Here is a 12979-nt window from a genome sequence, read left to right as displayed (position 1 = left end):
TATCACAAACACTTAACTGCAGCTCTTGCTGCCAAAATGGTACAATAAGTTATTTGGTTTAGGGGCAGTTACATTACATTAAGTCATTATACACTTTTATCCAAAGTAACTTACAAATACAAGGCAAAGGACCTCTACTAGAGGTAGCCCACAACTGGGATTTAAACCCAGCCTCCTGTATGGAGGGCAGAATGAACTCATCATAAAAACAAGCAGGATGAGGCAAGTGTAGATTGGGATCAGAGGTGGAACGATTCAATTCAATTTAGTTTTATTTATATGGTGCCAATTAACAGAAGTTATGTCAAGGCACTTTAAAGTGCCAGATTTAATACATTACAATTATACAAAAAATGTTTATAGAAAACCCAACAATCCCATTTGAGCAAGCTTTAGGCAACAGTGGAGAGGAAAAACTCCCTTTAGAGGAAGAAACCTCCAGCAGAACCAGGCTCATAGTGGGCGGCCATCTGCCTCGACCGGTTGGGGTGAGTGGAAAGAGAAAAGAGAAAAGAACAGCAGGCAATAAAGACAACAACAAGCAGCAAGAACATTGGGCAGGTGAACTGGATTCTGGAGATGTACAGCTCCAGGCCGAGGATACCTGCAGAAAAGTACAGAGAGGAGGAGACAGAGAGGAGGAGACACAACTACAAGAGAGAGAAGACAAAGTTAATGTGAGACTATCTGGCAAACAGGAGACTGACAAACGTGCAATCAGCAGGTCACCTGAGAGAGGAGGGAGAAAACAAGGAAATCAGGGGCAGACAGGCAGGAGGAGCTGGAACAGGTAGCTACCATTAGCTACTTAGTATTAAACTAAACTGTAACTTAAATTATTATTTTTAAATTATTATAATTATTGTTAATTGTAACAAGAAATTTTTTTTCCCCCACATAAATGAAATGAATATGGTTTATTTAACTTTTATTTTGTTTATGTTTATTATGTTTTAATGTTTCTTACAGTAATCAATTTAGGATTTAGTTTAGTATCAATTAAGCCTCCAATTAACCTGATCGAAAGTGTGGGAGGAAACCGGAGAACCCGGAGTAAACCCACGCAGACATGAAGACCCAGTGCTAAGCACCAAGCGTTCATGCTGCCCTTAACAACTAAGTCGGTGAAGATTCTCAGGGGTCCAGGTGAAGTTATCTGGAAGTTGAGTCATGGCAACTGGACTTCCTTCTTGTTAGGCTGAAACGTTTCACTACCCCAATCCAATACTTTCTTCAGACTGATGAAGCTGCTTGGATTGGGGCAGTGAAAAGTTTCAGCCTAACAAGAAGGAAGTCCAGTTGCCATGACTCAACTTCCAGATAACTTCACCTGGACCACTGAGAATCTTCACTGACGTAGCATGACTCAACCTCCTTAAGTTTCCCAGCACACCCACTGACAGCTGACATCCATTTCCCACAAGAGTGTTGACAGAAAATGTGCATGTGATGGTAACCTCCCATGCACACTCTATAGAATTCCTGTGTGAAATCCATCAGAGAGTGGTGCTGGAAAACCTCCATAGGGCTGCATCTGTGCCTGAGATGTAGAAGACTGAATCCCTTTCAGTCTTCTTCATCGCAGGCACCGGTGCAACTAAAGACTGTCGTCCTCATCCAGGAGAAGAAACGCCTGAAGCAATTCTTCTTCTTCCTCCTCTTCTTCTTTTTCTCCTCTTCTGGCTCTGTGTCGACGGAAAATTTAAAAGTCAGTTATCTTCAGCGGAATTTACAACAATGTTATAACCTGAACAAATCCGAAACATGAGTGGAGATGAGCATTTTCTACCAGATGTGGCGCAACTGAGCTCCATGTGCCCCTGTTCGATGTCACACTCCTCAGGCACAGGGGGCTTCACATTGTCCAGACATTTATGAAGATCCCTATCCTCTGTATCACTGTCAGAAATGTCCTCCAGACAATCCAGTGGGCTAAAAAACACACCCAGTTATTACCGTCATGGTGTTCTGATGATGTGCAATGATACAGTACAAATTCTGCCTAATCTGCTGTGGTGATGGCCTAACTTCTCCAGTTAGTTCCTGTATTTAATGACTGACATGTCCAGAGAAAATCATCTCACCAAGCACCACTCTGCTCCTCATTGTGCTCATCCAACTTGAGGCAGCGTTCAGGTGGAGCAGGCCGCACCAAGATAACACCTGGAGGTACTGTTTCTGAAGCTGATGATACATCAGATCTGCTGCTGTCACCCAAGCCGTGGAATGAAGACATGCAGTTAATCAAAGACCCCAGACACCAAAGAGACACCAAATCATTTTTTATTTAAAAAACAACATGACTTTTTAAGCAGAGAAAGCAGTCCTACCTGGTGCTAGGCCTTCCTAACCATATTTCATCCATTAACAAGCTCAAGTCGGACTGTGAAAACCCGGTTAAATTAAAACGTGGAAACAATGATGTTCCGACGATGTTTCTGTAGAATGAAAACAGGGGCAGTTATTGGCAGGTTCAGTGTAATTTAATTAGAACTCGCTAGTAGTCACAGGCTAAATCAGCAGTTTTTAAAAATTGTCACTAATGTTCCTGTTTCTATTACCTTTCCTCATCCCATAGCAGAGCAGCAGCAGTTTGTGGAAGCTGGACAAGATGTGGTGGTAATGTTGAAGTCGTTCCAGTGATTTTATTTGGCATGCTGAATGAAGACAGGCAGTTATTTAAGGTTTTTATTTGTTACATTACATGCTGACAATCATTGACTCAGCTTTTGGTGATTATAATAACTCTATAATAAGTGATCTGGTCTGGTCAGTTATGCTGAGCTTGGATTAGCTTTGAATCTGATCATTTAACAACTATCCTAGTGGTTGCACCACCATCAGGTAAAGAAACTGATGTGTCAAAACCTACTAGTCATCAGTCTCGGCTTGCATCTTGGTTTCATCAGCCAGGATGGTTTTTGGTTCCGGTGCCTGGCTAGTTCCTGGTTCTGGTGTCTGTAGGTTCCCTGCTTCAGTTGTGTGACTAGAGCTGGACTCCAGAGGTTCACTGCTGCCAAAGGAAAATGTTACAGTTATTTTCATGGCTGTAAATAAGTGTTATTCAAATGTGTGAAGCAAATCCATGTTACAAATTATAACTCACACAGGCCCTGGCTCAGAGCTATGTTGGAGGGTCCCTCTGGTGATAAATGGATGGTTCAGGACTTGATGTGGGGTGATCCTCTCCCTGGCATCAATATGAAGCATTGCCTTCAGCAGATCAATGCATTCCTTCCTCTCATCAGCCGTCACTATATTCAAGTTCTCCAGGGACAACTAATGTTGGATACAAAGAGCAAACCCGCCTTGAGTAAATTACTATTTAAAAGATTCAAAATGATTCTCACACAGTGTATGCTTTAACACCTACTGTTTCTATACCATCCAGGCTTTGGAACTTGTAGGTCCTATAGTCTCTGTGGTATACAGATTTTTTCCAGTACTCACGTGGTGTCTACAAAAACATTTAGTGTATTTTCAGATGTCAAAGTAACTGATTTTCTCACTTTTGGAAAATATTCATAGGATTTAAGTGTTATGTGAAAGTTAGGGATGTGATGACTTTAGATCCTACCTTCAGTCTCCAGTGATCAGGAGCTTTTTTAAAATAGTAATTTGAGTACTTTGCATCATCCAGAAGACTGTCTGCAGGTAAACCCAGGAGATCAACTATGTACCGCATCTAGAGACAGAACAGGGCATCACATCAATGCATGCAACAGGATGCTCCTAGCGCCATATTGTAGAAGAAAAAACATATACATTATATATGTTAAGATTCAAAGGCCAAATGACTTTACAGCTACAAGACATGAAGCCAGGATGTGAAGACATAACAAACCAAATATGGTGCTAAGTTTGAGATTGGTTAAATCATGTCCACTGCTAGTGGTGCAGGATGAGGACATTATCACGGGTGGAATTTTCACCAACAGGAGCTAGTGGCTATGCAGTGGTACAGACTTATATAGAAGGAGCTAGAAGAAAAAGAAAGCATTAAATGACTTACTGCCTCATATTCAGTGTCCCCTGGGAAGAGCTTGTAACCAAGCACCAGGAACGCCATCACAACACCGACAGACCACATGTCGATGGCTTCTGAAAATGGCAGTCCCAAGATAATTTCTGGAGCCCTGAATATGAAATAAATGTAAAACCTACAATGAGGAACACTCTCTGTTTGAGCAGATAAGAGAAATGTGCTGCATAGTAGTCAACCCATGTTTCATGTCTCTTTGTAGCTCACCTGTAACTTATTGTTTGGCGAGTGGCACCCTGCCTCGCTTTACAGGTGGGAAACGCCAATCCAAAGTCGATGAGCTTGACTCTGAGGGGCCGCTCTTCATGATCCACCAGCATGATGTTGTCTAACTTTATATCTGAATGGATCACTGCAACATTCTTCAAGGCCTTTAGTGCTGTGGCCATCTGTAAGTGCAAAGGTCAGGGATGACTTTCACAGAATACACTAACGAGGACAGCTCTCGGACTTTAATGTATTGTATGAAGCTACTGTGTCCAAACCTGTTGGATGACACTCCTGACGTCGTGTAAATCCAGAGGGCTGAAGTGCCTCAGGTCACAAATGTAGTCCTTTAACGTCATATCCAGCATCTCGAAGGTCAGAGCAGGTCTGTTGTCCTTCAGTGTGAACGAGTCAATAAACTTGACAATGTTGCACTTGTCCAGGTTGTGCCACATGAAGAAGTTCAGTAGATTGAACTGGACATAAACAGTACATGACAAGTTTAATGCTTATGCTGACACATAATTGAGATGTTCACAAGCACAAAATGCAAAGAAACTTGATTTCTTGATATTAAAAACAAAGGTGCTACCTCATTGTTGAAGCTGTGTCCGTATTTAGGGACCTTTACAGCAACAGTCTCGTTTGTGTCCTTTTTAATACATTTGAGCACCTCTCCAAATCCACCTTGTCCCACACATTTCACCAGCTTGTAGTTGCTGGGGAACATGTGCTTAAGGGTGAAGCAGCGGAGGTTGTGGCGCCCAAAAGTTGAAAGAAATGATGCTGAACTGCTTGGTTCCATCGTAGGGTGATTGTCTTGAATAGCACCAGAAAGAAAATGGACAAAACTACAATTAGCTTCATCTCTTCAAAAATAACTAGAAGGTGTCATTAAAAGCAAAGATAATGTAACACAGTGGTAAACGATACTCTATACCGACACACATTTTCTAGAGTGTCCTGCAGCATCAAACTCTAAAAAAGCGTGAAAGCACAGAACATCTTGTCTTCGTGTTTTTGTTAAATTAATAGTAATAATATTAATAATAGAGTTTAGTTTATGTTGCATTTAAGAAGAAGTTGGAGTTTGTCCTTTGGCATTGGTACACTTTTCCCTAACCTTCAAAACGAGTAACAGTCAAAGTAAACAGATATTTATATTGTATTTTTATGTATATTTCTGACTGGACGTTGACTCACTTACCTGTTCGATCTCAGGTCTTCACTCAGCTGTAACGTTAGGGTTGGTTCAGCACTGAACTGTCCACTTCTACACACCAACAGAACTAACTGAAAGGTTCCGGACACTACAGTGTGAGACTTTGGAGAGTTCTAAAATATTACCGTGATGTCATATTCTATACATCTATATGCAAATGAGGGATTCTTCATCAAAATAACTCTACACACAGGTGGAAAGACACTAGCAACATTTATTCACTGTAGTGTGGTGTAATTTTGAATTTGTGACACCTTTCAAATGTCCATTTGTGAGATGATTCACTTTTCCTGCACAGAAATAAAGATTTGGTGAATTGTTATTACTGTTTGTGATGATTGCAATCACAGATTGTTATTTTCCAGTTAATATTCACTCAAACATGAGACACAGGAGATTTATTGCTTGGTTTCCTGTTCTCAGCTATGTGATCTACAACATGTAATGTTTCTGCTGTCATGGCCCCTAGAACTAGGCTTGTACCACACAGTAATTCATAACAGAATTTCATTTACGCACATTAAATTAATTTCACTATATAACTAAGTAAGTGGTAAATGTTCTATCTAGACACATAATATTTATGTCTCTCCATCTTTTAATGATCAACAGTGATTTCTCCTTCAGAAAACAGTTTAGATCTGTTTCCAAATAGAATCATCACTATGTGAAATACATGTGTCTCCAAGATTTGAATTAAAATGTTTAAACCAGTTTCTATTTTGTACCTGAGCCTGTTTCTGTTGACTGCCACTAGAGGGGACTGAAGATCCTAGATTACTGCTGTTTAAATGTTTGAAATCAGGAATAACCTCTGATGCTGGGTTTTATTCTTGACCTTTGTGGCATTTCATTTTTATGTTAGTTATAGTAGTTATAACAAATATAATTTGGAGTGACCTTATACTATAGTTAATTTTACAGTAAAGAGTAAACAGGAGAGAATGCAATGTGACATGCAACAAAGGTCTACAGCCAAACTTAAATTGGGTGTATGTGGTGTTTAAGTAGTGGCACAACAATGGCGTAACAATTTAGCTACAACAATGCTCCAGAAGCACTGATGTTTAATCTGAGGTTTAACGTGACTTTCACAGAATACACAAACTGTGACAGCTCCTTGACTTCAGTGTTGTATGTAAAGCTACTGTATCCAAACTCCTGACTTCATGCAAATGCAGAGGGTCTCGAAGGTCAGAGCAGGTCTGTTGTCCTTCAGTGTGAACGAGTCAATAAACTTGACAATGTTGCACTTGTCCAGGTTGTGCCACATGAAGAAGTTCAGTAGATTGAACTGGACATAAACAGTACATGACAAGTTTAATGCTTAGTTGCTGACACATAATTGAGATGTTCACAAGCACAAAATGCAAAGAAACCATTCTTGATATTAAAGCAAGACGAAGGTGCTACCTCATTGTTGAAGCTGTGTCCGTATTTGGGGACCTTTACAGCAACAGTCTCGTTTGTGTCCTTTTTAATACATTTAAGCACCTCTCCAAATCCAGATGTTTCATCTGAGAACAATTTCTCAATTGGAAAACATGATTGCAGGTTTCATAATATTTATGGGAAAATAAGGTATGGCAAGGAAATCTAACAGCTGAAGACATATCATGTGCATGGGTATGATGGGTATGATTACATGTGTAGACTGGGCCAATGTGAAATATTTACAATTACTTGTCATATTTAGGTAAGCTGTGTGTAAATACCTTATATAAATATCCATGGACATGTGCAAATGAGGTCAATCTGTTGCTTTTGCCCCTCCCATTTTAACATAATTGACACTTGTCCGTCACAACTTGCCCCCTCCTGTCCAGCATATTAAGTCCCATTCCCCCCTGTGTGGTCTCTGTTTCCTCCACCTGAGTCCCTAATTCTTTACACACTGGGATGGACTGCAATACTAACGGTAAGACACTTCTTCTGATCGGCGTTTTCATCTCAGTTTTAAACCAATTTTGCTAAATGTTTCTTATTATTTAATCTGGGTATTCTTCAGTAAAAAGAGAATAATAATAATAATAATGCAGACTGACCTATATTTTTCAAAACACAATAAAATACAGTTTTCTTTTTTACGTCTTCATGGGTGAGGTAGAATTTTAATTGCTGACAAGTACTGTTTAAGAAAGACTTAAAATGTCTTCTATGTGCAAGCCCTGTTTATTATATTGGTCTATATACTATGTACAGTGGCAAGAAAAGGTAAGTGAACCCTTTGAGGTTACGTGGAGTTTTGCATGAATTGGTCATTAAATGTGCTCCGATCTTCATCTAACTCACAACAATACAAAAACACAGTCTGCTAAAAATAATAGTACACAAACATTATATGTTTTTATGTTTTTATTGAACATAACATGTAAACATTCACAGTGCAGGGTGGAAAAAGTATGTGAACCCCTAGCCTAATGACTTCTCCAGGAGCTAATTGGAGCCAGGAGTGAGCCAACCTTGAGTCCAATCAGTGTGATGATATTGGATGTGTTGCTGCAAGCTGTCCTGCCCTTTAAAAACACACACTAGTTTTAGTTTACTGGTTTCAAAAAGCACTGCCTGATGTGAACCATGCCTCGCAGAAAAGAGCTCTCAGAAGACCTACGATCAAGAATTGTAACAACAACTAACAAATAACGCAGAGTAAATTAACAAATTTAAATCAAATAAACAAGATTGAGGTTTACACAATATTTAGTGAATTAAGCTGACATAGATTTTTAAGTTCAATTAATCATCACATCTAAACCCTCTGGTTACGGAGGGCACATACCCACAGCATCCCTGGTTTGAGTCCAGCTGGGGACCTTTGCAGCTTGTCACACCCTGCTCTCTTTTCCCATGTTTCCTGTTTGCCTCTCTTCCGCCATTACTAGGAAATAAGGACAAAAATCTTAATAAAAAATGAAAAACATTTGGTTGTGTAAGAAGAACAATTTGACTTGATCTAAACTCTTTCACTTACATTATTAAGTTAAAACAACATGTACATTTACAGTATAATACCTGAGATATACTCATTTATGTACTATGATTTGTAAACCATATAAATCATATATGTTTGCTTAAAATGTATCACTTACAGTTAACAATGGTCATCTGCAAATAGTACTTGAAAATGTAACTGTTTTTGTCAGATCGGAGTTTTGTCGTAGTTATTTTACAGTGTTTTAACAAAGTACTTAGATGTGGTGTGAAAATCCAACAAACCTCCTTGATTGTCTTAATGGATTTTATATCTGTCCCAGAGCTGGACACCCTGGATGTCCCTCCTCTTACCCCGACTAGTAAGGAGGTCCTGAGCCAGGCAGTGAAGGCCAGTTTTGCTGGCTTCACCCAGGAGAGGATCAGCCGTCACTTTCCACAGGGTACTGGTTGAATCAGCTGCTAAATAGGAACGAAAGCAGAGCTTTATACATTTCACAATTGTACATTTATGTACTTGTGTATGTCCAGATCCCACGCTGTGGTCTGAGTGGGAGGTGAATCACTGGCTGGACTGGTGTCAGGCAGAGTTTGGTCTCCACTGCCTGGGCTCTGACCTGAGAGGCCTTCAGGGTAGTCAGCTGTGTAGTCTGGACCGAGAGGATTTCCTGGGCCTGATGTCTGACTGCACTGCAGGGGAGATCCTGTGGGAACATCTGGAGACCATGAGGACAGGTGAAGACATTTTTTTGTCAGAGAGTGATGATTTCGAAAGCATCTTTTTGCAACTATACTGCCTTGTGCTTACTTTGTTCAGTTCAGTTACAAGACCACTTTCAACAGACGTTAGATTCTTGAGTGCTAGACTTTTCTACTAAAGAATTTCAGTTCAGTTTCAAAAACCACACCAGAGTACACCAGGTTCATTGCACTGACTGTGAATTACCTCAAAGACCAATGTTTAAACAGGGCAATGTACATGCGTATACATATCTACTAATACAGTATATCTAGCTATTGGTTCATAGCATTATTTTTATAAAGATATTTGTCAGTTGTTTGGTGTATGACAGAAGATAATTCATATTTGGTTCCTGCTTCTAATACATAGAATGTGTTTATGTGTCGATACTGTACTGTATGTGCAGGTGTTATTATATGACCATACTAACAACTTCGTTTGTCACTTGATGTTATTTCACCAGAGAATGAATATGAATGTGGTTCTTTATTACCCATGTTCCCAATACCATCTCACTGGCAGCTTCAGTTCAACAAAGGTAAGTAATATTGGGTCAACTGTAGTTATGCTAATTAACAAGTATTAGATTTAATTGCCAAATTGTTATATTTAACACTACTATTCTCAGTGTGTTTATGATTCTGCTTCTTTGTTCCTACAGAAAACTATGTGGAGTATGTTGAGGAGCATATTTACCATGTTCAGTATCATCCAACTGAAATCACAGACCTCCACAATCTGGACCCTTTGACTGTACAACATCAAGACTACTATGTGATCAAAACACACGATCCCAGCAGAGATGCATCTTCTGCTGTGTCACAGGAAGCAGGAAGAATCCAAAGTAAGAGGGCTACTAATCAAGACAATCATGACAGTGATCACTGCACCATTTGTTTTAGGGCAGAATACAATGACATGTTAGCTTTCCACCTTTCAAAATAACATAAACATAACATAATAATAGTTTTCAGGTATCTCACAAAGAAATGTAACATATAGCAATTAAACAGTATATATATATATATATGTATATATATATACATAGATACAGTATATGTATATGTATATATATATATATGTATATATATATATATACATATATACCACACCAGCGTTCATTAGCCAATCTGACTGCCACAATCTATTATCACCTAAAAACAAATCTTCTCAGTTCCAGTGTTTCTACTTCTCTGTACTTTTAGAGACAGACATGGAAGTTGACGTTGCTCACAGGGATGATTCCGATACTCTGGGCTCTCTATCGTGGACCACTCCACTCCAGGACACAGATCCTGTCATGGAAGAGAACATGGCGGAAGATGCCTTTACTTTGCCTCAGCCACACAAGACTTTCAAAGAATATGTAGGCAACAAAACAGATCTTGGCAGAGCTGTGATACCAGCAGCCATCCTTGCTGGTTACACTGGTGGGTGGGACATGTAAATGAAAGAGATAAAACATTTGTATCTCACATGGTAAAAGATCCTCTCATTTGTGCTGCAGGTCTATGTAGGTATTAATCCTTATCCTGTGATTATGTTACAACAGGAAGTGGTCCTATTCAGCTGTGGCAGTTTCTCTTGGAGCTTCTGACTGACCGCAGCTGCCAGTCATGTATAAGCTGGACAGGAGATGGGTGGGAGTTCAAGCTGACAGACCCTGATGAGGTACACACTGCCTATGAGAACTGTACTGGATATAAAAGTAATGATAATGAAATACTTATTTGATCAACCTTGGGGAAATTGTGGTTAGACAGCTGCTAGACAGTACATATCGGCGCTATTACAGGGTTTGGTATATGTGTATATACCAAACATATAGTTAGTCAGAAGATCAATATCAGTTTTGCATAGATTATGTAGTTTAGCAAAGACACTGAAAACTGGGGGAAATGAGCACAGTCAAAACTTTAAACAGTAGCTAACTTGTAGAAACACCAAGATCACAGGTGATTACAGGTGCTTTGGGTCCTGCCCGGAAGCTGAGCAAATGAGCCTTCCTCTTTATGAACTAATACAAAACAAATACAATGGTCACATTACATTAACAGTATTCTATAGACCATTAGCACTGAAGAGTTTAGATCCATATAACGAAATACAATATCAGTCTCATATTATTATATTATATAGTCCAATATAACAACTCCACTGACTGCTGTTATCACACATTAAACACATTCAAGGCTGTTAATCATCATTATTCTGCCATCAGATGATGAAAAAGCAAGTGGAGTAAGATCCTTGTAGCTCTAGGACCACTACTAAGATGTAACTTTGTCTCTAGGTGGCATTGCTGTGGGGTCAGAGGAAGAACAAACCCAAGATGAACTATGAGAAACTGAGTCGCGGACTGCGCTACTACTATGACAAGAACATCATACGGAAGACGGCTGGCAAACGCTATGTATACCGCTTTGTGTGCAACCTGCAAGGCCTGCTGGGATATGAACCTGGGGAGCTGCATGCTATGTTGGACATCAGGAGCAAGACTCATTAATGGCTCAACAAACACTGAAAATAACAAGCAAAGAGACAGGTTTTTTTTAGTTCATGAGATTGATCCAGCTGAGGCTTGTTGTATTGATGTAGTGTGTGGGTGCAGTACATACACATACATTACATCTGCAGGTTTGAGCCAGGTGACATGTAGCACTTTTCCTTGCTTTGACCTTGAAACTGTAAAGTCATATATGTACTATAGTGGATGGATTAGTTAACAAATAAACAATTAAATGTTAATATTTTTAGTACAGTACAAATTATGGACAAACGAAGTCAAATAAGACTCTGTTTGTATATAATTCGAATAACTAGTTGTGTAAACGCGGACTCAGTTTTCTCTTACCTTTTATTGGAAGGTGTTAACACACGCTAAAATAAAAGGCGATGAAAGGAAAACACAACTGAAGTGCAGCCTTTCATGTGTTTTTGAACCTCCTAGCTTTCCATGCTTGTCCATAGGTATGAATGTGTTTTCTTAGGGAGCTCTGACCATATTAATATAACAGCCTCCTAGTAAATGTCACAAAGAATATTAATTATAATTGTAAGTATTTACACACTGTTCAGTAGCACAATTAAATGCAATTAATAGTCTTTCCATTCTGTGATTAGGTTAGGTTCAGATAAGTCGTTTTTATTTATTATGGAATAATATCTTGTTATATGTAATTATATGCTTTCAATTTAGCACCAAATTCTATAGCCCAACCCAATAAGCCTTCTGTTACAAACAGGGGTTTAGAACTTAATTATCACAAAAATAATTCACAATTCACAAAAAGGTTCAATGAAAAAGATTCTAATAGCTAAAGGGTGGCAAGAAACGTGGCAAAAGACAGTAAAAAGAATAATCAGAAATGCAAAAGCCAGCACAAAGACACAACCAAAAACACGGTGGGACAAAGTCCCACAAAACACAGACACACACAAAACAGAACATAACAGGAAACATTAGTGGGTACAAAAGTAACAACAGAAAACACAAAAGACAAAAACACAGCAGAATATCACTGTTTTGGTGCAGGCACAAATCTCACAAGACAATAATGCAATGATCCAGTCGCAGAGAATCCCTGACAGGAGGTGTTTTAACACAGTTCAGCTGGTGGTTGGGCTAATGGAACCTGATTGATGTATTCATGCTTGCTCAGTCATCCCTTTGTGTCTTTCACTTCACTACATACAGCCTGTGAAGTAGACTGTGTGTGGGTGGAATTACCTGTTCCTGCAGAGATTTCAAACGGTTGAATTTAACATATGTGATCCCACTTCAGACAGCCAGAAGATTCATTTCTGCTCCAGTGAATTTCAGTCTGACCCTGTG

The 12979-nt window shown here is 39.3% G+C and overlaps 2 protein-coding genes across 4 annotated transcripts; one reads left to right on the top strand and one right to left on the bottom strand.

Annotated features, from left to right (window-relative positions):
- Nucleotides 1–1389: 1389 nt before the first annotated feature.
- LOC113157709 (homeodomain-interacting protein kinase 2-like) lies at nucleotides 1390–5543 on the bottom strand. Of its 3 annotated transcripts, none has more exons than XM_026353314.1 (14): nucleotides 5457–5543; nucleotides 4842–5068; nucleotides 4528–4725; nucleotides 4250–4431; nucleotides 4013–4136; nucleotides 3578–3685; nucleotides 3374–3457; nucleotides 3107–3279; nucleotides 2873–3013; nucleotides 2562–2657; nucleotides 2331–2438; nucleotides 2085–2207; nucleotides 1790–1932; nucleotides 1390–1685 (listed from the first exon to the last, which is right to left on the bottom strand). In XM_026353314.1, the coding sequence occupies exons 2-14, from the start codon at nucleotides 5052–5054 to the stop codon at nucleotides 1567–1569; spliced, it is 1812 nt and encodes a 603-aa protein (XP_026209099.1). In that variant the 5' UTR covers nucleotides 5055–5068; nucleotides 5457–5543; the 3' UTR covers nucleotides 1390–1566. The 3 variants fall into 3 exon arrangements, with proteins under 3 accessions (XP_026209099.1, XP_026209101.1, XP_026209100.1); XM_026353316.1 differs by having other exon boundaries at nucleotides 2085–2204; XM_026353315.1 differs by having other exon boundaries at nucleotides 2873–3010.
- A 1781-nt stretch (nucleotides 5544–7324) lies between these two features.
- LOC113157829 (protein c-ets-1-B-like) lies at nucleotides 7325–11974 on the top strand. Its single transcript, XM_026353445.1, has 8 exons — nucleotides 7325–7389; nucleotides 8726–8845; nucleotides 8934–9137; nucleotides 9608–9682; nucleotides 9806–9988; nucleotides 10350–10574; nucleotides 10697–10815; nucleotides 11438–11974. Exons 1-8 carry the CDS (start codon nucleotides 7371–7373, stop codon nucleotides 11648–11650), a joined length of 1158 nt encoding a protein of 385 aa, XP_026209230.1. The 5' UTR covers nucleotides 7325–7370; the 3' UTR covers nucleotides 11651–11974.
- The last annotated feature ends 1005 nt before the right edge of the window (nucleotides 11975–12979 follow it).

Source organism: Anabas testudineus, chromosome 18 (genome assembly GCF_900324465.2).
Source record: "Anabas testudineus chromosome 18, fAnaTes1.2, whole genome shotgun sequence".
In the NCBI taxonomy this organism is placed as follows: domain Eukaryota; kingdom Metazoa; phylum Chordata; class Actinopteri; order Anabantiformes; family Anabantidae; genus Anabas; species Anabas testudineus.
Note: the sequence above shows the minus strand (reverse complement) of the source record. Positions and strands in the feature narration are given on the sequence as shown.